The following is a 27,051-nucleotide window of genomic DNA, read 5'->3' as shown; positions in this document are numbered from 1 at the left end:
TATAGTGCCACACCAAGATACAGTTAGTTGGCCGTTAAAAGGGAATTTTTATTTTTATCTAGTAAATGATTTTTTAAATTTATTTTTCTTCAGATTTTTAGAAAGCCATTTTGTCACTTTTGCCTTTTAGGCTTATTAAGATAATATCCTACTTCATTTTAATACAGGTTATGGATAAACATATTTGTATTATTGTATATATAGGCTTTTTGGAGTCCTGATGTGGCGCAGTGGGCTAATGCGTCAGACTGCAAAGCCATTTAAACTGCAAGGTCGATGGTTCAAGCTCACCAGCTGCCCCTTGGAATCCCTATACAGGGTTGCTATGGGTTGGAATTAACTCAGTGGCACTTGACAACAACAACAAATAAGCTTTTTTAAACCATTCTGTATTTTTACATGTGATTAATAGTTAGGTTAGCATTTGTTCCATTTTGAAATAGCTATAAATTCACAGGAAGTTGTAAAAATATAAAGAGGTCTTAAGTGTATGTGTTTTGCTTATTTTAAATTTTTTAGTATTTTTCTCAAACCTGTATCTGATATCTGAGTATTTAAAATACTCTAAAGAACAAAAGTTCACACTGCACTTACCTATTTATACAATCACAGATCTAGTAACTGTACTAATACTGTTTTCATTCTGTATTGTAAAGCAGATTAAGACAGCAGTTTGAAAGCATAGAGTTATCATAGAAGAAAATTATATTTGCAAATAATACATTATATTTGTAAAGTGTTCTCAAAAAGCAAGAAAAATGTCTAAGATGAAAATCTTTCAGAGCTGAGTTAAATGTCCCCTTTTTGGATGTTTCCCTCACTGACCACTCACTCTCCTCTGAAGTCATGTAGCACTTTTTGTTTTTGTTATCTTTTGGTGCCACTTCTGCTTTGAATGGTTTTACCTCCTCTGCTACATAAGCAAAACCCTTGCTTGTGGAGAACACAAAATCAAGGTAATTATGATTTAAAATTTTTAATTTTCTCTATAAGTGTTCTTTGTCCTATTGCCATAGCTAACTAACCCCCATCTGTTTGATACACAATTTCTGTATAATATAGTTAATATACTGGTTCCTCAGCCTTAGTAAACTGAGTTCCTCTATCTCCAGAAATCCGAAGAGGAAGACCTGAAATCCAGTTCATCACTCTTTTACTCCAGCCTCACATTCCCATTTGACCAGATCAAGATTTATTTATAGATATTGAGTCCTGGTGTAGCTCTGTGGGATAAGCCCTGGACTGGTAAATGCAAGGTTGGTGGTTCAAACCCACTAGACATTCCTCAGAAGCCCTATACAGAGTCTGTATGAGTTGGAACGGACTTGATGGCACGTAGTAACAACAGATGTTTATAGGTATAAATCCAAACCACTGCCATCAAATCATCAATGGCCCTACATAGGGTTTCTAAGGCTGTGTGTGTATTTGTGTATATATATATATATATATGTATATATATGTATATGTATATATAAGTTTTTATTGTGAATTGAATGATATTTTACATGGGAGAACATCAGTTTTACACTCATCGTTTCATTGCAATTATTACATTTCCCTTGGTGCGTCATCAGTCAACAGTATTTGCTTCTATTCCTTCTGTTTTTGTTTTTTTTTTTGGAGGGGGTGTACACAAAAACACTCGAATATATAATAATTTAAACAACCAAAGGGCACATTCTGCAAGCCTTAAGGCCTGTATATCTTTACAGGAGCAGAAACCTTCATCTTTCTCCATAAGAGAGGCTGATGAGTTTAAACTGACACCTAGGGACTAGTAGTCCACTGCTTATCCTACAGCACCACCATAGGTACTGCTCTTTATAGGTATGTTGTTGTTGTTAAGTGCTGTCGAGTCAGTTCCAACTCGTATCAGCCCTGTATCGAGTTTCCAAGGCTTCACATCTTTGCAGTAGCAGAAAGCCTCACTTTCCCCTGCAGAGCAGCTAGTGGGCTTGAACTGCAGTATATAGGTATTGACACAGATAGATATTTATCCGCTATATATAAATATATGTTGTGCATGTAGTTTATTGTGCACTTAAGTATATAAAATATAAAATAATTAGGATTTTTGTATATGGACTTCTGAAGAACCAAAAAAACCACTGAAACCTCATGTAAGACTACATGAATGTACACTTGTGAACAAGCAAATGTATGATTATAGCATTTCTGGGAAGAAGGATCCTTTCATAGTCTAAAAATGATTAGGAACTGCTTCTGTAGGGTATCAATAAATCATTACTTGGTCGACTAAGTTTTTAAAATTTTTATTGTTTAAAATCAACCTCCTTTCATTTGTTTTCATTTATTTGTTTATGGGGTCTCTTCCTACAATGGCAGAGACTTACACAGAAACCACATACTTTCTTTTCCCCCCAAATAGTTTGAAAAATATAGTGACTGACTACCCAGCACATCAGATGTCAAACTACAACGCGGGATCACCTTAGATAGGGAATGTTTTATTAACCCAGTACTTTCAAAGTGTTAGCTAAACCACAGAGTCACTAAACAGATACAAAATGAATGCCAACAAAAAGTTAAAACTGTATTCTTCCCCTGAGTGCCAGTGAGGTGCTTGAAATGGAAGCAAAGGAAATTTTTTAGTAGTGATTACTAAAACAATTGGAAGTGTTGGACATGGCTAGAAAATAACAGGCAAAAAAAGGAATTTTTTTTTTTTAATCCGAAAAGTGTTAGACCATTTGAGTGTATTCATTTTGTGCAAAGCCATAGGAGGCTTATCCAGTTTAATTGGACAGACCTGAGACCTTAAAAAGAAATTTTATCTGCTAATGCTACAAGAACAGTATATAGTGTGAATTTCTAAAGACCATTAGGTTCACAGCAGTGGTCACCTTTGCCTAGCAGCAGCATCTTCAAGCTTTATAGTTATTTGTACTTTATTTTACACATCCTTTTATAAGATCTGAAGGTAGAGAATGACCACTGAAAGACAACACCTGTTCTACCTCAAGCTGTTTTTACTGACCATGAAATAGTCATTGACAGAAAGAAGAAAAAAAAATGTTTTTTAACCTTTTCCCCCTAACACAATCCCTGTGTGCTTTCTTGCAAGAGGGTGGTTATTCTTTGTTAGAAAGAATGTAGCCAGCCATTCAAGACGTGAAGGATGGCTCTTTAGTAGTTATGAAACTGTGCCTGCCAATTGTAACCTGAATTAAAATCCTGTAAAGGAAACAGATATTTGGCATAAGAAGGAAATAGGTCATATTAGGTCTACTGATTGAAATGCTAGAGAATATGAAGTTAACCATGTTGGTGAAATGCATTAAGCCTTCAAAGAACCTTTGGATGGATTAAATAGATGTGCCAAGAGACCAGCATGAGTTCTGCTAAGAGTCTTTGGTGATGCAGCTTTGTACTTTTAAGGCCCTCTGAGGATTTTCAGTGTGCCCCGATGATAATATTGAAATGCTTGTTATGGGTAAAAAGCCCATAAAGATCATTTTATTTCATCATATTTGTAGTACAGAAGGGAGAATCATGTGAAATAGATTTCAAGGAATGAAGGAAAAACATGAGTCTAGTTAAAATAACATAAAGACCCAAAGTTTCATACAGGATAGTCTTCCTTCTGCCACCTTCTCTATATAGAATCTGCATATTCCTTGGCACAACTTTGCTGCCCTTTTTCTCACCAATGGAGTTTTCCGTTTTCTTAAAACTTCTTCCTAATGTTGTTGTTGTTGTTAAGTGCCGTCGAGTCAGTTCCGACCCAAAGCGACCCTGAACAGGGTTTCTGAGGCTGTAAATCTTTACCGGAGCAGAAACCCTCATCTTTCTCCCGCGGAGCAGCTGGTAATTTCGAACTACTGACCTTGCCCGATTCGTAACCACTACGCTACCAGAGCCTCTTGTAAGCCCCTCTAATTGTTCTATATCCTTCAATAAACTCTGTTAAGATTACCCCTTTTGGAATCACACAGAAACAGACACCATTACCTGCTGTGTTGACTCCTGTGCCTAGAATTTCTCTCCATTCACCAAGCAGATTCCATAAGTAACCACTGTTTTGATTGCACCTTTATTTTCGAAGGCACCTTAAGGAGACTGACATAAATGCATTACTGAGAGAGCTTGTCTACAGATATCTTCTGATTGCGGAGCTATGTTTAAACATGTATCAGTGTGTGTATGAACTGGAGCCCTTAGTAGCAATGCTTTGTTACTTTCATTTATCTTAATGTAGCAAGGGTCTGATACTGAGCTAAAGGAAATGTTTCATTAGAGACACAAAAGTCGCAGAGCAGGTGAAAAGTGGGAGACAGTGTGTTTTTGTCGCCAGGGCTGTGCCTCTGCACTCCTGGACACTGGGATTAGTCTTGAAGAGCCTCCCTGTTGTAACTTATTACAGCACCTACCTTCATAGACCATGCTTCCTAAACCCCATAGCCACACCCAGCTCAATATTAGGGGGCAGGCTAAACTTGTTCTCGCTTCGAGTAATTAACCTCAATTCCTGGGTAAAATAGAAAATGAATTTATTATGTATGAATTCTCTTGGCATTCTACCATTGATAGAAAGCAAAATATACTTATACACCTGTTAATTTGAAGGACAGTGAATACTTTCAAGACTATACGTATGTTTATGCTTCTGACACTTATTTTCTCCTTTCTTCCCACTTCAGATTTTTACCCTTCTTAATCAGTCATCCTTCCTAACCCCTCAGTCTTCTCCGAAGTCTTTTCTCTGCTGGGTTCTTCTCTTCAGCCAACACATTTTTTATTCTGACATTCTGCTTCTGACTTTGCATCTCCTGCCAACCTTGTGGCCACATCCAGTAGATTCTTTTTGGTCCTCCTCTTCTGTACTAATCTCTTAATGGTTTGCTGTTCTTTAGGGATTCATCCTAATCCCACTTATTTTCCTACTTAGTGGAGGCTCCTGGGTTAACACCATCTATTTTAATAATTCAAAACTTGCACCTTACAGATGGGAGGGGGGAGGGCGGAGCACAGGGTGGGGATTGGACACAGGAGAGCTTGGGTGCTAGGGAGGGGGGCAATATACAGGGAGGGAGAGGGAAGTGGAGAAATGGGGCAGATGGGAGAACAGTTGGGCATGTTAGAAAAAGCTAAATGGGACAGAGATAAAGGACAATATATGCACAGCCTTGGAACCGCAGGGCTCAGAGATACAGGGATTGAGTCATGGTTGGAATGGGGGGAAATCATGTTAAGATGCTTGACTGTTTGTTTGTTTTAATCTTGGTTTCCCCTGCATTATAATATAGACACTGGAGAGGAAGAGAAAGGAATGGTCAGAAACACCACACTAGAAGGCTTGTAAGTCCATCATCTGCCTATGACTGATTGGAATACCTAAAATGGAGCTATAGCGTACCCAGTGAACGAGGCTTCTTGTGGAGCCTCTGCAATGCATAAAACTATAGGTAGAAACCGGAACAACATCCAGATCTCCAGAGATGAGAAATGTCAACTTCAAAGGATGAGCAGACCAGCTTAGAGCGGCTAGAAGAATAAAGGATACCTCTTGAAAGAAAGACCTGAAGGAAAAATGGAGGCAGATGGGCTGTTACTACAAGAACAAACAAATCGCTTCCCTAGAAAACATCAAGGCAAGTGGCCAGGTCCTCTCAACGCAAACCCCCTTCCAAGACTAAGACTCAATGGAAATGCACGCTCTGATTGGTGACCACACACATCACCGATGGGGGGAAGTGGGGTAAAAGCAGCAATGAAGCGGCAAGCTAAGCCCTACAATGTTCAGTGGACTTCTGTGGACCCATTTGGGGACCTCGTTGGCAAGCAGTGTGAAGAGGCCTGGGGACTCTTGGGCCCAGAGACAGTGGCATGGCCACGGAGGACTCTAGAGGAGAGTAGAGCTACTGGCTGATGGGAAGAGAGGACATATGCACAGGAGCGCCCACACTTGCAGATGATACTCACGTGACCTTGATCGGAGCTCAACCAGGGGGGTGGGGGGTGGAAAAGTGAACTGATACAGTCTGATGAACTTGACCTATACCTATGGGGCAGCGACTCAAAAGAGGGAACAAATCCTCATAGCAAGAAACATTCACACGCCCCCACACACATAGGGTGGACGAAGAAGGGCAGCTTGGACATTGGATACTCAAATAGGGAGGGAGGGACTACAAAGGCAAGAAGCGACTGGCTTACAAGCCTTCAAGAGGGAATCTGGTGCTAGAGAGCATGGCGGAAGGCAGAATCTCCAGATGGGTGACTCATGAAACTGTAGTGAATAATGCTTATCAGGATGGACTATGAGGGTTGGAAATGCAAAGGTAGAAGTTTTGTAACAAGAAAGGGAGTGATTAATTCTCCAGGATAGGAGCGGAGGCCTCTGTGACCATCAATGGAGAAGAGCCGAGAGCGGGAACCTACCCAGAGAAACAGAGATGCCTGAGATAGAGACAGAGTGATGAAGCGACTGGGGACTTTGGACCCAGAGAGGGAAAGGGACTGTGGGCCGAAAACTGGGGGGAGGAGGGGGAAGAGTAGGGGGTGGGTTTCTGGGATATACCCTTTGGGTGGTTGATGATGCATGGAGGGGATTGGAACCATGGCAGGGAGATGATATACGATGGAATTAATGTAAAACTAAAGTTCTCCCATGTAAACTATCATATAATTCACAATAAAACATAAAAAAATAAAAAAAAAACTTGCACCTTACATTGACTGTACCCAAATAAACAGGTAAACTATATCAGCCCTGACTTCTCTCCTAAACTTTGAGCATGTGTATTCAATTGTATTTTCTCTACCTGAATTTTTTAAAGTGCCTTAACCTTAGTGAAATCATTTTTCTGTTACCAAATCTTCATACATTTCCTGTATTTGTGGGTAGTCCCACTTGTACCTTGGTGTAGTCTATCATAACTGTGGCAATAATCATAGCCCTAGCCTAGCCTTTCCTCTTTACCATCATTTCTTACTTTGGCTCCTTCTAGGTAGTTACTCTCTGTTGGATTAACATCTTCATTTCTAAGTACAGTATAGGAGATGACTGGTTATAACAGGGACTCCTAAGGAGCTCTGGTAGCGCAGTGGTTACGAATCGGGCTACGATCCTTAAGGTCAGCAGTTCAAAACTACCAGCTGTTCCACAGGAAAAAGATGAGGCTTTCTGCTCCCCTGAAGATTTACAGCCTCGGAAACCCTATACAGGGTCGCTGTGAGTCGTAACTGACTCCACGGCACATCACAACAACGGACTTCCAGCTGTATTACCTTAGTTCAGATCTAAACTCTGACTCTTACTAGTTGTACAACCTTAGGCTAACTGTTTAATCCTTTTATGTATCAATTCCTCTTCTACAAAATGGGGATAATAAAAGTATCAATTTAAAGGGATTGTTTACAAGGATTAAATTAAATGAATACACTTAAAAGAACTGAAAATGGTGCTTGGTTCATGCTGTTGTTGTTACATGCCATCGAGTTGCTATTGACTCATAGCAACCTTATGCATAGCAGAACAAAACATTGCCTGGCACTGTGCCAACCTCACTGTAGTTACTGTGTTCATTGCTGCTGCTACTTTGCCAGTCTAGCTCATTGTGAGGATCTTCCTCTTTTTAGCTGACCCTTCACTTTACTAAGCATGATATTCTTCCCAAGGGACTGGTCCCTCCTGATAATATGCCCAAAGTATGAGTGACTAAGTCTGGACATCCTGGCTTCCAAGAAGCACTCTAGTTGTGCTTCTTCCAACAAAGATTTGTTTGTTCTTTTAGCAGTCTGTGGTACTTTCAATATTCTCCAACACCATAACTCAAATGCATCACTTCTTATATGGTCTTATTTATTCACTGTCCAACTTTCACATACATATAATACATGCATATAAATACCATGGCATGGGTCAGTTGCACTTTAGCCCTCAAGATGACATCTTTGCTTTAAAGAGGTCTTTATGCAGCACATTTGCTTAATACAATATGTAGTTTGATTTCTTGACTGCAGCTTCTGTGAGTGTTAATCCCAGCAAAATGAAGTCTTTCACAACTTCAATCTGTTCTCCATTTATCTTGATATTATTTATTGGTCCAGTGGTGAGGATTTTTGTTTTCTTTACATTAATGTGCAACCCATACTGAAGGTGTAGTGGTCTTTAGTAATATTTTGCTTGCATGGGATATTAATGATTTCTGCATTCCATTGAGTCACCTCTCTGAAATGGGCACAGATATGGATCTCTTCCAGTCAGTTAGGTAACTGTTTTCCAAATTTTTAGCATAGATGAGTTAGTACCTCCAGTGCTGCCTCACTTTGTTGAAAGATTTCAGTTTGTATTCCATCAACTCCTGAAGTCTTTTTCTTTGCCAATGCCTTCTGTGCACCTTGGACTTCTTCCTTCAGTACCATTGGCTGTTGATCATATGTTACCTCTTGAAATGGTTGAATATTGACCATTTCTTTTTGGTACCATGGCTCTGTGTATTCCTTCCATCTTCTTTTGATGGTTTCTGCATCATTCAATATTTTGCCCACAGAATCCTTCAGTTTTTCAAGTCGAAGCTTGAATTTTTTTCTTCACTGCCTTCAGCTTGAGAAATGCTTGAGTGTGTTCTTTCTTTTTGGTTTTCTAGCACATTTCATTATAATATTTGACAAAATTGAGAAGACTTTGTCTTCTCAAGCTGATCTTTGAAATTTTCTATTCAGCTTTTTTACCTTCTCATGTCTTCCATTTGCTGTAGCATCTCTTTGCTGCAGGGCAAGTTTCAGAGTCTCTTCTGACATCCATTTTGATCTTTTCCTTCTTGTCTTAATGATCTTTTGCTTTCTTCCTGTATGATTTCTTGATATCATCCCACAGCTCTTCGGGTCTTTGGCCTTTAGAGTCTAATGCATCTAATCCATTTTTGAGATGATCTCTAAATTAAGGTGGGATATGTTCAAGGTCAGAGTTGTGGTGTGTCGCTGTGGGTTAATGTGCCAGACTGCAAAGCTGTTTGAACTGCAAGGTCAGCGGTTCAAGCTCACCAGTCGCTCCTCAGAAAACCCTGTATAGGATCACTATGGGTCGGATCCAACTCGGCAGAACTTAACAACAACAAATGTTCAAGGTCATATTTTGACTGTCGTAGAATTGCTTTAATTATCTTCAGCGTCAGCCTGAACATACAAATGAGCAATTGATGATCTGTTTTCTCAGTCTGCCTTTGGCCTTACTTTGGCTGATGATATGGAGCTTGTCCACTAACTCTTTCCAGAGGTGTAGTCAATTTGATTTCTGTGTATTACATCTAGTGAGGTCTATGTGTATAGTCGTCTTTTATGTTGTTTAAAAGCATTTGCAATGAAGAAGTCATTGGTCTTTCAAAATTCTGTCTTGCAATCGCCAGCATCATTTCTGTCACTAAGACCTTATTTTCCAGTGACACATCCTCTTTATTACCATCTTTGCATTCCAGTCACCAGTAATTATCAGTACATCTTGATTGCATGTTTGATCAATTTCAGACTGAAGAAGTTGGTAGAATTCTTCAATTTCATCATCACTTTCTAGTAGTTGGTATATAAATTTGATTAATAGTTGCATTCACTGGTCTTCATTATTGTTAAATGCCTTCAAGTCGGTTCTGACTCGTAACGACATTGTATAGGGTTTCTGAGGAGCAACTGGTGGGCTTGAACTACCAACCTGGTGGTTCACAGGTCAGTGCTGATCCAAAAGCAGCATACCAGGAGTCCATCTTCATGGTTAGGCATATAGATATTATCCTATCACAGGTAGTGTTGTGCTTCAAGGTAGATCTTGAATGTTCTTTTTGATGATGTGTGTGACACCATTCCTTTTTAATTTTGTCATTCCTGGCATAGTAAACCATGTGATCATCAGATTGAAAATGGCCAATACCAGTCTGTTTCAGCTTACTGATGTCTAGTATATCATGTCTCTTGTTTCCTAGTTTGTCTTCGTCTGGAAGCCCAGCTGAAACCTGTCCACCATGGATGACCCTACTGATATTTAAAATACTGGTGGCATAGCTTCCAGTATCACAGCAACATACAAGGCACTGTAGTCCGAGAAACTGAAAGACAAGTGGTAACTTGGTGCATAATAAAATAGCTATTTATGGGTTGTTAATATTACTGGTTTTAAAGCACATACCCACTGTCATCAAGTCAATTCCGGTGTATAACAACACAATAGGACAGAGTAGAACTGTTCCTTAGGGTTTCCAAGACTAAATCTGTACAGGAGTAGACAGCCTCTATTTCTCCTGTGAAGCAGCTGGTGGGTTTGATCCACTGACTTGTTTGATCCAGTGCGTAACTCACATACCATCAGGGTATGTTTTTAAAACCATATCACAGTAGAAAATTGTCTTGTTTACTGTCACTATGGTAGCCCCTTGAGTGCTAGTATGCTGGCTCCGTGTCTCACTGCTATATCCTCAGCATTTAGAGTAATGCTTAGCATACATATAGTATCTACTCAAAAGATTGGAATGGATAAATGAAATTTTTTGGTTTTCCTTTTTGTCCTTTGCTTTAGTCACTTTCTATCACAGCTCTCATAACATTTTGCCTACTAAAGCTAATCAATCCCAAAAACAAACCCATCAAGTCATTTCCTGCTCAGAACAACCCCACATTGGGTTTCTAAAGCTATAAATCTTTACAGGAGCAAACAGCCTCATCTTTCTCCCATAGAGCACTTGGTTTTGAACTATCAACGTTGAGGTCAGCAGTCCAGTGCTTTTTCTCCAGTGCCATGGGGGATGTATTTGTTAAGTGCCATCAAGTCGGTTCCGACCCATAGTGACCCTGCACAGGGTTTCCGAGGATGTATAGTGTACACAAAATAATCTTTCTTGCCACTCTTTGAGTAAATTTCTGATCTTAATTTCAAATCTATGTATCCACCCTTTGCTGCTGCTGTATGTCATTTATTTCTAGAGTATTTTTAATGAAAAATGTCTAAAGTCTTCCCCTCCCCTCAAAAAATGAGCATTATAGCTCTCAGAACTTACAAATTGCTGACCTTCTTTGTTTTTTCTACAGGGTTTTGTTTTTTAAGAAATAAAATATTAGGGATATGGTTGAAGTTCCTTTTGCGTCTCACCTGTATCCTATCTCTTCCCTTCTCTTGGGTAGTTACTAAAACAAAATAGTCTACATCCATCCCATCTATTCTGTGGTCTTTTTCAGTTTGTAGATAGGTTGCATCATACTGTAAAGATCATTCTGTAATGTTTTTCATTATATATTCTAACTTTTTTTGTGGACTTGTGTGGCTAGATATGACTTTAGTTCATGGATTTTAATTGTTTTGCAATATTTTGCAATACATGCATACCATATGTGTTTTTGTTCTCTTTCTTTAGTCAGTTTTCTTAATTATATTTTTATCTTTCCTATTCTTTGCTTTTAGGGAGTTCCTCCTGTGGTGCTATAGATTAATGTGTTGGACTGCAAGGTCAGTTTGATCTACAAGGTCTCATTTCAAGCTCACTAGCCACTCCTCAGAGACCCTATGCAGTTGCTGTGAGTTGGAACTGACCTTGACAGCACTTAACAACAACAATTCTTAGCTTTATTAATAAACAATTCACTGAATATTACCTTTTTACTTCCCTGGTGCATAATTTGTGAATCTCCCTCAGAAGAAGATCCAGAAGTTCAAATTTGGGTTGTAGAATCTGAGGATTTACAGCCTCGGAAACTCTGTACAGGGTCGCTATGAGTAGGAACCGACTCCACGGCACGTAACCACCACCACCACCATCTGTAGAATTTAAACATATTTTGCTATCACAAATTGTTTTCTAGAGTGGACAAAGTGTATGATGGTTCCTGTTTGCATGCCCTTGCCAGCTCTTTATGAATATTATCAAGTTGTGTATCAAATTTTGTTTTTTTGTTTGTTTTTTCCTTCAGTCCTAGTTCATCACTGTATTTTACTTATGTGCGCTTTTTCCCCATCTTCCTAATTTCACCACTCTGCATGTAACATCTTCATAGAATACTGTAGCTGCTTGAATAATATTTTCCCTAAAGGAAATTTGTCAAATAGTTCAATAAAACTCTGCTAATAAATTATTCCTTCCCATTCTTCAACCTAAAGAGCTCTGATAGCATAGTGGTTACAAGTTGGGCTGATAACCTCAAGGTCAGCAGTCCAAAACTACCAGCAACTCCATGGGAGGAGAAAGATAAGGCTTTCTGTTCCAGTAAAGATTTACAGCCTCGGAAACCCTACACAGGGTCGCTATGAGTCGGAACCAATTCCATGGCACATCACCACCACCATTCTTCAGCCTACCAAAAGTCTTTTCCCCTCTTAGTATTCTTGTAAAATTATTTTTTGTGTTTGTTAATAGGTATCATTTTTAACCTCTTTTTGGTTTCAACAAACTCAGGCAGAGATAGTTCTTGTTCTTTCCTTTACATGCTTTCTCTGTAAATGTTCTTAGTGTAGCTGTATTGTGTTCTCTGTTTGTTTAATTCGTTTTTGTTGAATGTCACTTAACTGTTTATAAATCACATGTTGTTGTTAAGTGCCGTCAAGTCAGTTGCAACTCATAGTGACCATGTATAAGATTTCCTTGGAGCCATTGGTGGGTTTGAACTGCAGACCTTGTGGTTCGCAGTCCAGTGCTTGCCCTATAGCACCACAGCAGTTATAAATGTTGTTGTTGTCAAGTGCTGTTGAGTCGGTTCCGACCCATAGTGAATCCTGTGTAGGGTTTCCGAGGAGCAGCTGGTGACCTTGAACCACCGACCATGCAATTCAAACAGCTTTGGAGTCTGGCGCATTAACCCACAGCGCCACACCAGGACTCAACGCCAGTTATAAATAAGTACTCTGGTAGCATAATGGTTAACGAATCGGACTGCTAACCTCAAGGTCGGCAGTTCCAAACTACCAGCTGTTCCACGGGAGAAAGATGAGGCTTTCTGCTCCTGTAAAGATTTGCAGCCTCAGAAACCCTGTGCCGGGTCACTATGAGTTGGAACCGACTCCATGGTACTTACCAACAACAAAGGAGGAAAATCCAGTATGCTTTGCCAAATTCTGTTCAGATAAGTTCAGTAACTTTGTTTTCCTCAATATTTATGTGAATGTTTTTTTCTATATTCCATATTTTATTTTTGCCTGTAAGATAATTTTTTGTGTGATATGGTGCCAAGATGTGATAATCACATGGTTTGTTGAATTATTAGTATCAGAAGTATTTTTTTTTCAATGTTTTATGTGTTTCCAGTGAAAGTTTACACAGCAAATTAAATTCCCATTTGACAACTTCTATATAGATTGCTCAGTTACATCATCTACAATGAGTCACATTCTTTCTTTGTATTCTGCTTGTTTCCATTGCTCTAGTATCCTGGTGTGGCACTGCAGGATAAGCACTAGACTGCTAACCACAAGTTCAGGAAATCAAACTCACCAGCCGCTCCTTATACAGAGTTGCTGTGAGTGGGAACCGACTCAACAGTACTTAACAGCAGTTTCCTTCAACCCTTACCTTTTCATTTTAAGAATAAGTGTTGACCTTTTAGTATCTATCCTGTTATTGTTGTTAAAAGCTGTCAAGTCGGTCCTGACTCATAGCAACCCTGTATAGGGTTTCCAAGGCTGTAAATCTTGGCGGGAGCATAAAGCCTCAACTGTCTCCTCTGGAGCTCTGACAGGCTCGAACCATGATCTTGTGTTTCACTGTCCAGTGCTTATTGTATGGAGCCACCACCTCCCTTTGGTGGTCTTATAGATGGATGTTTTTGTTGTTGTTGTTAAGTGCTGTCGAGTTGGTTCTGACTCAGAGTGACTCTGTATAGGGTTTCCAAAGAGCGACTGGTAAGCTTGAACTGCTGACCTTGAGGTTCAAACTGACTTTTCCAATCCAGCACATTAACCCACAGCACCACACTGAAAATAATGATACGAAATTTTTATTAGAAAATTCATAACATATTTTAGTGTCTGCCTAAATGTTCATCCTAATTCTGCCTTTCTCGGATTGAAGAAATTGGTAGAATTCTTCTATTTCATCCTCCTTGGCTTTAGTGGTTGGTGTATAAATTTGAATAATAGTGGTATTAACTGGTCTTCCCTATAGGCGCATGGGCATTATGCTTTCACAGACAGCATTGTACCTCATGACTAATCTGGATATGTTCTTTTTGACAGTGAATGCAACACCATTCCTCTTCAATTTGTCATTTCTGGCATAGTAAACCATGTGGTCTTCAGATTCAAAATCACCAATACCAATCCATTTCAGCTCAATAATGCCTAAGATATTGATATTTATGTGTTCCATTTCATTTTTGACAACTTTCAGTTTTCCCAGATTCATACTTCATACATTCCATGTTCCGATTTTCAGTGGATGTTTACAGCTGTTTCTTTTCATTTTGAGTTATAATACATAAAGATCCTGAAATGTTCATAATAATTCACCTTCCAGGTATCGAGCTGTGGATCAGCACTGGCCTGTTAAACACAAGGTTGGCAGTTCACACCCACCAATTGCTCCTCGGAGACACTATACAGGATCACTATAAGTTGGAACCCACTTGATGGCACTTAACAACAACAACATAATGAGTCTTATCTTGTGTTGTCAGTAATCATAAAGTAAACATGCCTATTGATGCAAATTACCCCATCTTTTTTAGACATACAAGTATAGGAAATGTTTTAGAACAGTGTCTGGCACATGGTAAATTGTACTCTATGTAATGTTTATTAATTGTTAGTGGTAGTTATCTGTATTTCTGTTGTACATTGCCTGTTTCCATTATTTCCCTATTTCTCTACCTTTTTCTTTTTTTTTCCTCCCCTCTGTTGATCTGGATGTAAGCGCTTCTTGTACTGTTGGGATTTCAATCCTTTTGTATTGGAAATACTGGTTTTTATATTATTTGTCTTTTAACCTTTTTGTGGTCCATTTTGTCATACAGAATTTTTTAAACCTTTGTAAATTTTGCTAATTTTTTTGAAGGCCCTAGGCCTTTGTTTATGCTTATTAGCAAAGACTTTATTGCCCAATAGTTATGAAAATATTTCCTAGTACTTTTGTAATAGTACATTCTAGATTATGATCTTTTATTTTGCTTGTAATTGTCATTTGGTTTGGGTGCTTAGTAGGTTCCAGCCTTTTTGTGTATATCTTTCCAAAAGCTTTAATTTTACATGTATACATATGACATTTTCTTGTTCTGAGTACTTGGTAGTGCAGAAATTGTATATAATGTAACCTCTGAGTTGTTAAGTGCGGTTGAGTCTGGTCTGACTCATAGCAACTCTATATAAGGTTTCCAAGGAGCAGCAGGTGTATTTGAACCACCGACTTTGCTATTCAAACTAGTTTTGATGTCCAGTACTCATCCCACAGTCCTACACCAGGACTTCTTATTTTCCTGATTGGAAGGGTATTTTTTCAAAGTTGAACATGATTTTCAAACAGTTCTAGCCATCGCTTTAAACTTTAAAACAGACTATGATACACTGAATTTTGTATCAATAACAATAGGGTTTAGGAGCTCTGGTGGTATATTAGTTAAGTATTAGCTTGTTAACTGAAAGGTCAGCAGTTCAAACCCACCTATAAAGATTTTTGTTGTTGTTGTTGACTCAGCTCTGACTCATAGTGACCCTGTATAGGTTTTCCAAAGAGCAGCTGGTGGGTTTGAACTGTTGACTTTGTGGTTAGTAGTCAAGTGCCTATCCTACAGTGCCATGCCAACCTGGGAAATCCTGTGGGGCAGTTCTATTCTATAGGGTCCTATTGGATTCTGTCATATTGGGCCACTTTGAATTGAATTCAGTTTGACAGCACAAAACAACAGTAGGTACTCCTGTGTAGGCAATAGATGTCTACGAGGTTTCCATGGAATTACTGGTGAGTGCAAGAAGGCCAGTACTTACCCTGGACCTCAAAATGAAATCTTTTTGAGTCTGTGTCCTCAGGCAAGCAGTGTCCCTCAACTCAGACACACACATAACTGTAGTGTTCATTCTCCTGTTGAAACTCTATAGAGCATATATGTAAAAAGACTCGAGACTAAGCCACTGCACACCAGGGTGGGTCATCTTTTGTCATGCTGGGCTTAAAACTTGGACATAAAAGTGTCTATGTTGAGAGAGAAACTGTCCTGGGTGTTTTACATTTAAATTAGTTCTAACAACAAACCCGTGAGGTAAATATTCTTTTTGCCATTTTACAGGTCAGAAAATTGTGGCCAAAAGAAACTCAGTAACTGACCAATGACAAAACTGACAGAGCTGAGAATTTCAACTCTCGACTAATGCCCGTGTAGTTGTTCTCACATACCATTTGCTTTCTTCCAGGCAATATAACCTGTCATTTAAATCCAGTATCATTCATTTAGTCTGTTGTCAAGTGGTATGATGTATTAGCAAATATTGTGATTGCTACAAATTGGTTGAATGACTTTGGACAAGCTAATATCCGGCTTGCTACAAGGTTGTCTCTACGGTCCCGTGGGTTTACACCTTCAGATTAATTTCATTAGATTGTGCCCTTTCCCATTGCCTTTGCAGCACTGCCTTAGCCAGTGCCTTATTCGTTTCTTAAATTGATTATGACTGTGCTTTCTTCTGAATTTCACATTTTAAATTAATAATTAATCATCAATTCCCTTTACAAAGAGTACATTTTTGATACCAAAGAATTTGGGCACTTAGTGAGTGCTAACTGCAGCCAGAGTGCTCCTTGGAGGCCAGGATGGCCAAACTTCATCTCTCGTTGTTGTTAAGTCCCGTTGAGTCGATTGCTACCCATAGCGACTCTGTATAGGGTTTCCGAGGAGCAGTTGGTAAGCTTGGACCACCGACCTTGCAGTTCCAACAGCTTTGCAGTCTGGCGCATTAACCCACAGCACCACACCAGGACTCCTGTACTTCAGACATATTGTCAGGAGGGACCAGTCACTGGAGAAGGATATCATGTTTGATAAAGTGGAGGGTCAGTGAAAAAGAGGAAGACCGTCAGGGACATGGGTTAGCACAGTGACAGCCGCAGTGGGCTCCAACAGGAAGGATTGTGAGGTTAGTGCAGGACCCAGCACTTGTGCTGTGCATAAGGTCGCTATGAGTCAGTACGGACTCATTGACATCTACCGACAGTAACTGTTTACAGATATTTACTTGTAATAGACAATGTGAAAATGTTATATGACTTGCAAAATTTTTTTTTTTTATAAACAAAACACCTAGAGTATGATTATTGATCAGAATTAAGAAAAAAAAACAAAACACCTTTGCCATTTAGTTGAATCAGACTCATGATGACTCTGTGTTCATCAGAGTAGAACTTCTCCATATCCTTTTCTTGACAGTAATCTTTACACAAGCATATCTCCAGGCTGTTCTTTCACTGTACTACTAGGTGGGTTTGACCTGCCCACCACTGGTATACTTGTTTTTGTTGTTAAGTATCAAGTCGGTTCTGAGTCATAGTGACCCTGTGTAGAGTTTCCTAGGGACGGCTGGTGGATTTGAACTGCTGGCCTTGCAATTAACAGTCCAATTCTTATCCTACAGTGCCACACCAGTACTCCGTATTGCTGTCATAGTCAAGCATAACCAAGTTGCACCACCTGGGCACCTTGCAGTCTTCTCTGAAATCTGTGCAGTTGTAGCTTTGGAAGAAAACTTTAGAAATCAGAGAGTCACCAGTTCCTGATCTTGGCAAACCTAATTTGTCCTTATCTATAAAATGAAGAGAATGACTCCCTTATAATGCTGAATATATTCTAGGTTCTGATTACATATTAATGCCCTCTCTCCCCTCACTCCTCTTTTATTGATAAGATTTGTAGGCTTCAGTTGACTTATTCAGGCTCATATAAGTAATAGACACCTGGATGATTGCAAGCAAGTATTTAAGACAAAAAAACAATGACTACTGATAGTTGTATTTTTAATTTCTAATTTTGTTTTTTTGTTGTTGTTTTTTAGGCCACTGAAAGGGATGATATATTTGATCCCAAACAGTCCATTTTAGTCCAGAAATCTACAGAGGTGACAAGGACATGGGACTCCTCCTGCCAAATTGCAGATGGTTCAATACAATTGACATCCTGGTTGACAACTGTGGAAAGGAACCTTGGATTATTTTATTTTATTTTTGTGGGACACCACATCCCCAAATCCATAAAACACATCAGGTAATATTCTCCTGTCACTTCAGACAAATACATTGTTTTTTGTTTTATCCCCAAAAGCTTACATTTAAAAAGCAAGGAACCAGAGTATCTTAAATAACTCCCTTCCCAAACTCTGTAACTCTGTTGTTTTCAAAATGAACCAGTTAACTTGGTACGGAATATAATTAATGAAGTCATGTTTAAACAATTAGCAGTTTAAACTGCCTCTGGCTTTAGAATCTATTTCTTTGTGACTTTTAACTTGTCTTATTTTATTTTACTTTTTGTATTCATTCATGGATTCTTGAAATCTACCTAGATATTTAATTTTAAAATGTTTTTTTCAGGATAAGAATTAATGAGTTTTATACCTCAAGATTTTATGAAAATTTTTAGTTAGAGAAAGCTTGAGTTTTGTTGTTCACTCATATATTCACTCCTAGATTCTACCATTAACATTTTATCACACTTGTTTTATCCACTGTCTGTCTGTGTATCCATCCTCTACCTGTCCATCAATCAATTTTTTTAATGAATCTCAAAATAAGTTGTTGAAATTAAGTTCTACTTTCGACACATTTCTCCTAAACTAACAACTATCTTTAGAATTAATCTCAGATACATTCCTATTTGCAACAGAATATAGTTTCTGGAACATGTTGGATGTGTAGGATAAACACTGGACTGTGAAACACAAAGTCAACAATGCAAGCCAACCAGCCACTCTACTGGAGAGAGATGAGACTTTCTGCTCCGACAAATACTTACAGCCTCAGAAAATCTATACAGGGTGGCTATGAGTCAGAATAAACTTGGCAACACTTAACAACAGCAACAGCATATAAAGTTCCTAGTAGTTTGCTTAAACTCACTAATATATGAAATATATTAACAATTTATATGTTTGATCTCCTGTAGATTCCATATCCTAGATCAGTGATAATACATATTGTTGGTTATCAAATCAGAAGAATTTTCAGTACTTTACCCATATCTGTGAGCAGAATGTTAACCCAGATTCACAAGTGTGCTTTGTTTAGAACAGTGCACCTTATTTTTTAAATTATACCTTTTCAGAATTGCAGGGTAATTTAAGAAATTTGGAATTGTGTGAATCATGATAAAAGCTATGACTGAAAAATTTTTCCTCACAGAATTATACTCATAATATCCCTTTCAATAAAACAAATCTTTTTAGAGTAAAAGAATTCTTAGGTTATCTAAGTATACATGTACAGCTCTCCAACCATTTCATCTCATCTTAATCTGGTTCATTTCTTAATGTTTCTTATGAAATTTCACAAGTAATATGCACATCAAAATCACCTCACACCCTTATTATGCCTTTTTTTTTTTTTTTTAATGCTTTTGGGATTGATTTTATTGGGTCATTGAGTTCTGGTGTGGCACTGTAGGGTAAACACTGGACCGCAAGATTGGTTTGAACCATAGGGCTGGCAGTTCAAACTCACCAGCCACTCCTAGGAAACCCTATACAGGGTTGCAGTGAGTCAGAACTGATACAATGGCACTTAAAAACAACAACAACTACTAAATTATAAAAAACAAGACTAGACTACAAACTACAAAGTCAGCAGTTCAATTCCACCAGCTGCTTCATGGGAGAAAGATGAGACTTTCTCATCCATAGATTTACAGGGTCACTATGAGTCATAACTGACTCAAAGGCATTAACAACAATCTATAGATCTATATGTGTGTGTGTGTGTGTTTATGTATATATAGTTATAGATATGTGTATAGATATATGTATATACATAAATACACACATATATAGCAATAAGTTGTTATGTGCCGTCGAGTCAGTTCCACTTTATATTGACCTTGTATAGAGTTTCCAAGGAATGGCTGGTGGATTTTAACCACTGACCTTGCAGTTAACAGTCCAGTGCTTATTTTGTAACATCACACCAGGATTCTAGATATGTATATATGTGTTTATATATGAATATCTATCTACCTATCTATCTATTGATACTCAGCCAATATTGTCAATATAATGCAGAGACTAAATGGAAGAAATGTTTCAAAGTGGATTAATTTGTTTTTCCTTTTTCTTGTTAAGGCTTTACGTTCCCTGTAGAATTCTATAATAACCTTTACTAATGAGGATGTCTGATACTGTTACTATAAAAGATGATTCTGAAACAATGAAGGATTTGGAGACAGAAGTAAGAGATAAAACCAAAGTTGAAAATCTTATAAAATCAGAAAACTACAGGAAGATTTTGTCAGAGAAGAATGAGCGTTGTAACAACAATATTGATTTGCAGGTAAACAAGATTTTCATCCTGACTAAAAATACTAAATATTCATAATGTAATTATACGTCTTTTCACACAAAACTCACTTTTCAGAATTCCAAAAGTGTCTGTTGAACCTTTGGGACATGCTCTCCACCTGGTTTTTGAGCCATCTGAAAGTAGCTTGTTGCATATTATTCTTTGATTTGCTTTTTCCATACTGGTTTTTAAATTGCATATGACTAGTCTTGTTTGTATTGGCTTTCTACATTTTCATCTCACCCTCCCCTAATAATTAGTGCAATGAGAATTCAGATTTTAACCTAACAGTTCTTTGAGGAGAGAGGAATAGAGAGGTTGAAACTGATAAACTTCTGTTGACAAAAGCAACCTTCAAAGGAAACAATCCACTATGACTAATAAAATTTAAGTTGTTGTTGTGTTGTAGAGTCAGTTCCGACTCATAGCAATGTCATATAGGGTTTCAGCGAATGGCTGATGAGTGTGAACCACCGACCTTGTGGTTCAGCATGATCTTGTGGTCCAGTGCTTTATCCCACAGTGCCACACCAGGACTTTAAGAAGTTAGTAAAATAGAAAAGTCACTTGAGGTTTTTGTTACTATAACAAATTATCCCAAAACAAATGACTACCAATTTTAAAAGCTTACATATGTATAGGCTTGTTAGAGTGCATCTTCTATTTCACAAGACATCAAACGAGGTCCCTTGATGATGTTCACAGGGCCCAGGGCTGCTTCACTCATTGTCTGACCCTTGCTGGGAAAGGCCAGAATGAAATGCTAGCTGAACTGGAACTGGAAGTATCTACCCAAAACCCCCCTCCAATAGAGTTGGGCCCTGATTGATCAGAGTTCTTATGTGGCACCTCAGGTCTCACACAAAGAGCATTCCAAGAAAGCTAGGACCTAGCCTTGGAAGTACCATGCACGTATTTACACTGCCTTTTTGATCATGTAAGTCAGTAAGGCCATCCCAGATTCATGAGAAGGGAAATTAGATTTAGCCTCACCTCTCAATAGGAAATAATTTGTAGCCATCCATGAAATACCGCAAAAAGTTATCCTAAAATACAGTCTTTAACATTAATATTTCAGTTTAGACTGTTTTATGAATAAAGAATTCTGGTGTTAGAGAAAAATTTCTGTCCTTTCTACGTTCTAAAGATCTTCAGGATTACATGCCAGAAGTTATTTGATTTTTTTTTTAGCTAGATAAAGAAGGCTGTCTTAAAGGTTATCTCACTCCTTTATCTAATCAGAAACTGTATGTACTCCCTGTTACATGTTACGAATTGTGGTAGAAAATGACAGCAATTCCTATGGCTGTATACGAGCTTTTTGGCCCTGCTGATTAAGTATAGTCAAGTAGTAGTTATCTAAGAAATTTGGAGAATTGACATATTTGTTTTTTTCTTAGCTCTTTTCAGTAACATCATTTCTTTACATACAAACAGCAGCAACAACAAAAATTCCCATTCCATAGTCAGGGAGTGCTGTGGCTCAGTAGAACAAGCATTGGACTGTGACCCACAAGTCCTAGGTTTGAGGCTACGATCTGCTCCATGGGAGGAAGGCATGGTTTTCTGCACCCACAAATGCTTACAGCCTTGGAAACCCTATACAGTGTCACTGTGAGTCGGAATTGACTCCACAGCACCTAACAACAACAAATAAACCAATCTAAGGAGTCCTGGTAATGTTAGGAGTTGGGCTGTTAACTCAAGGTCAGCAGTTCAAATCTACCAGTTTTTCCATGGGAGAAAGATGAGACTTTCTGCTCCTGTAAATATTTACAGCTTCAGAAACCCTGTACAGGGTCACTATGAATAGGAACCAACTCTACAACACATAACAGTAGTCAGTCACGCTCTGTAATAGCAACATGTCAGTATCTTCATTGATTCATAGAAAATTTGCCAAGCTTCTGTTGTATCTGTGATTGAAATCATAAAAGATTTTATTTATAGTCTATTTTCTACACCTAGTGTTCACTCTCCCAGTTCATACTTATCAGCAAGTATTTGACTTGTATGTTTGTGGTCCTGATGTGGCGCTGTAGGGTAAGCACTGGACAGCTTACCACAAGGTTAGCAGTCCAGACCGATCCACCATTGTTCCTCAGAAACCACCTTTTACAGGGTTGCTATGAGCTAGCGCCTACTCTACGGCACTTAACAACCACCGTATCTATTGTGTTGCCCTTGGCATTAACAGAAGGACACCTTACTGACTACTGGCACATCCTGTCCCAGTAGTTTGTGCTATAGAATATTCCTGTGTTCTCCAATGCATGAGAAGTGAAGGACAAAGAAATACTATAATAAACAAAAATAGGCCTGATCCATGTTCTTGTGTTTTGTATTTCATGGAGACTATAAAGATTGGAAGGAAGAGAAAAGAGAATCTGAGAGTTCATTTTATGTTAACTCATTTCATACTGTATTCATTTCTCACATGTTTAGTAAGAATTTACTACACATAAAAACATTGTTTGCTTCCGGCTAGGAGCTCAGGATGCTTCCATCAGAAGTGCTAGCAAAGAACTTACACTCCACGTCACTTGCCCAAAGAGATGGATGTAAATCTAGAAAATTATTTTTCCTGTGTTTTTACTTCTTTCATCATGAACAATATCTTGTTAAATGATTGTTGCTAGCTGCTATCAAACCAGCCCCCAACTCCTGGTGACACTTGCATACAAATCAGAATGCTGCCTGTGCCACCCCATGGTCGCCTATAGATCCATAGGGTTTTCAGTGGCTTGTTTTTGTAAATATAGTGCAAATGCCAGATTTTTTTCTTCTTAGTCTGTCCCAGTCTGGAAACCCCGCTGAAGCCTTGTCCAGCCTCATAACTACAGATAAGCCTCCGCTGACAGACGGCAGTGGCTTCATAAATGTTTGCTTTGGCAGGAAATCAAAGCCAAGAAGGCGAGAATGCTTCTGCTAAGCATCAGATACTTCATTTCAGATAGAGTTACCTTGTCACTTAGTATGAAGTAACCTGTAAAATACTTGCTTTCTAGCATGCTACTGGACACTTCAATTTCTTCTTCTTTTGGTGCTTCATAAGATACTTCTTACATGTTGCATTTTAAAAATACCAACTATATTCCTCGTGAAATTGGATATATGTGCCAATTAATGTAGGTTTTATACTGAGAATTTTTAATAAATCAGCAGTTATTTTATTCTAATAGAGTAATAAGATACTCTACTTCCTTTTTTATCATTCTGAAAATTAACTGCCCTGTGAATATAACTCAGGTATTTTGTGTTGCTTCAGCATAATGAGAATAATGATATTTCAAGTGACTTGGGCACTGGGTCTGGGGGCTCAGGATCATGATTTTGGGAGAACTCCAAGGTCAGTTAATATAACACAGTTCACAAAGACCATGTTCTGCATCCTACTTTGGTGCGTAGCAGCTAGGGTATTGAAAGCTCATGCACCGCCATATAAGATGCAATTGGTTTCTCCCTTTTCAGAGGAAAGAAGAGTGGAGAAAATCAAAGACGCATGGAAACAATTAGTCCAGTGGACTAATGGGCCGTGTGAACATCAGTCTCCGCTACCCTGAGTCCAGATCAAATACATATTGCCCGGTTACCTTTGCCAAGCGCAGTGGCTCCTTACAACAAGCACTGGACTGAGAACCACAAGGTCCTTGCTTTGAAACCACCAGCTGCCCCATGTGAGAAAGATGAGGCCTTCTGCACCTGCATAAATTTTAAAAAGCCTCCAAAGCCCTATACCAGGTTGCTCTAAGTCAGAACCTACTCAATGGCACTTAACAAAAACAACAGCCCCTACCAACTGCTCTGAAAGGCATCACATTAGAAGGTCATGGATAGAGTGGGAGAAAAATGTGGACCAAAACTCAAATTCATAAAAAATATTAGGCTTAGTGGTCAGATACAGAGAGTGAACCCCTGAGATGAGGGCCTTTAGTCATCAAGTCTGGTACTGAACTCACCAGGCAAAACTGTAACACTGTGGAGGTACATTCACCTTAAGAATACTTAATTATTCGAGGCCAAAGAGAGCAGCATTTACCCAAGGACAAAGCTTAGAAGGGTTAGGAAAGAAGGAGGAAAGGAACCAGGAAACACAGAGGAAGTGGGATACGTGATGTTGCCTTGTGGGAATTGCGGTCAATGAAATGAAAATAAAGTGTATGAATTACTGAATGGAAAAGGGATCTGCTCTGTAAACTTTCACCCAGTTCACAATAAAAAGTTAAAAATAATAAAGTGATTTAGGAAAAGATAACTATATACCTTCCCAGAGGAGGATGTATTTCATTCATTTCCAATCTTTTTTTTTTTTTTTTTCTTTTTAAAACAATCCCCATAGAATTTTTTTCATTTAGAAACAGTAAGTAAATTTTAGGTGGAAGTATATTGCTGCTTCCTTAAAACTCTGTAGAAACCTTTTTATTGTTGTTATTTTTAAGTGCTGTTGAGTTGGTTCTGACTCACAGTGACCTTGTCTGTATAGGGTTTCCAAAAACTAACCTTGTCGGTATAGGGTTTCCAAAACTAACCTTTGCAGGAGCAGCAAATCTCACCTTTCCTCCCACAGAGCAGCTGATGGTCTTGAACTGCCGATCTTGTGGTTCCCAGTCCAGTGCTCCATTTGTGTTCCTCTTCGGAGCCACTGTGCTCCCTTTATGGCCCACTATTATTCTGGGCTAGAGCCCTAGTGTGGCGCTGCGGGCTAATGCGTCAGACTGCAAAGTTGTTTGAACTGCAAAGTCAGTGGTTCAAGCTCACCAGCTGCTCATTTGAAACCCTATACAGGGTCGCTGTGGGTCGGTATCAACTCACTGGCACTTAACAACAACAGCATTATGCTGGGCGAATGCATCAGACTGCAAAAAAGTATTTTTCTGGATTTAGAAATCTGACACTGAGTAATTCCAATCTTACAGATATTTCAAAATCATAGAAAGTCTACAAAATACCTCAAATCTCCACAGGAACAGTGTGTAACAGTATAAAAGTTACTAAACACAAACCCCTTGCACAGTTAAAAGATTTCTAGACTGTAATGAACACTTCAGAAAAGTTCCATGGTGATAATATGGGGAAGTAACTTCTTCACATGAAATTACATAGACTATTTGAACTACCTTAGAGTAAAAGTCTGATGGTTAGGAGTGTAATCCCAAAGGCTCTATAAAAGAATACTGCAAAACAAAAACTCTGAATAAAAGTCAACTAACAATTTTAGAGTAGAAAGAGAATCACACTAGCAGAATTAAATGGCCCTATCTCTGCTTGACCAAGGAGTCCTGGTGTGGCACTGTGCCAGACTGCAAAGCCGTTTGAACTGCAAGGTCAGTGGTTCAAGCTCACCAGCTGCTCCTTGGAAACCCTATACCAGGTCGCTATGGGTTGGAACCAACTCGACAGCACTTAACAACAACATTATGCATCAAGTATTGTGTTTACATGAAAGGGTTTCAAGCAGAGATGTTTGAACTAAGTCTTGTTGGACTTAGTAACCCTGATCTTTAACATCTTAAAAGAAACAAATTGCTTGATTTGATTTCCTGTTTGTAACTTATTTTTGCTTGATTTTTCTCAGAGGTAAACTTCAGATTAAATTTAGGGTAAATCTGCATTTTTTTCAGTTGTTTATTTTCTAATATAAAATCAATAGTTTTGTATTGTTTGCTTATTGAAATTCCAAACTCAACCTTTTTCTGTTTTTTTTTTTTTGTAGTCAAGCTTTATACCTGACAAATGCTTCATCCAGGGATGTTTGTTTGGATACATGGATATATGCACACAATCAAAAAGAAATTTCAGAGTAGTCCAAACAATGCCCTCTGCCAAATGACTTATTAAATAGGTTGGGCCATGTTAACCCGGAGTCCTTTGTGCCTGAGTGCACGACATCAAAATGGTAGTTTGTGTATCTTTGAGAGACTGAAATCCTTTTCCTTTTCAGTGTTCTTCGATTTTTGTTGTTGTTGTTAAGTGCCATGGAGTCAATTCCAAATCATAGTGACCCTGCAGAGGGTTTCCAAGGAGTGGCTCGTGAGTGTGAACCGCCAGTCTTGTGGTTAGCAGCCCAATGCTTATCCTACAGTGCCACACCAGTACTCCTCTTGAGTTTGGGAAACAAAAAAGTTTGAAGGGGCCATATGTGGGCTATAAACTGGATCGGGTAAACTTTCACAATGAAACTCATAAGGCAGCACGTGCTATTCTTGAAGAATGAGCTGGTGCAGGTGACGGAAGACAATTTCTCAGCACAACTTTCCTGGCATTGTCTTAGCAATGCAGTTTTTAGTTTTCATAAAACTTCTTCATAGTAAGCCCCTGTGATCATGCTGTGTCCTTTAAGAAAATCTATTACTATTACCCCTTGGGAATTCCAAAAAGCAGATGTCATATCTAAGCCACCCTTATTTAACTGGCCCATCAGATCCCCTGGAAGCCACTGTTGTAATTGGACCTTATTTTCTGTAATTGGAGACTAAGACAAGTATACTATTGAGAGATCGTGTCTGCAACTATGCAGTGATCTGATTCATATTTAAACATGTTTTCTTTGGAATAAACTCATGCGTGTATGAACTGGAACTCTACTAACAGT

General features: G+C 38.6%; 1 protein-coding gene across 3 annotated transcripts in view; it reads left to right on the top strand.

Moving 5' to 3' along the window:
* R3HDM1 (R3H domain containing 1) overlaps positions 1-27,051 on the top strand; it is a 229,680-nt gene that overhangs the window by 83,577 nt on the left and 119,052 nt on the right. Inside the window, exons 2-3 of one of the 3 annotated variants that reach the window (XM_006834579.1) lie at positions 17,969-18,177; positions 20,243-20,450. In XM_006834579.1, the coding sequence (XP_006834642.1) occupies positions 20,283-20,450 (168 nt within the window). In that variant the 5' untranslated portion in view covers positions 17,969-18,177; positions 20,243-20,282. Of the gene's footprint in view, positions 1-17,968; positions 18,178-20,242; positions 20,451-27,051 lie in introns of those variants that run through there. The other 2 variants (XM_006834580.1, XM_006834581.1) reach the window with 2 other exon arrangements.

The sequence above is a fragment of the Chrysochloris asiatica genome, unplaced genomic scaffold (genome assembly GCF_000296735.1).
Source record: "Chrysochloris asiatica unplaced genomic scaffold, ChrAsi1.0 scaffold00012, whole genome shotgun sequence".
In the NCBI taxonomy this organism is placed as follows: domain Eukaryota; kingdom Metazoa; phylum Chordata; class Mammalia; order Afrosoricida; family Chrysochloridae; genus Chrysochloris; species Chrysochloris asiatica.
Note: the sequence above shows the minus strand (reverse complement) of the source record. Positions and strands in the feature narration are given on the sequence as shown.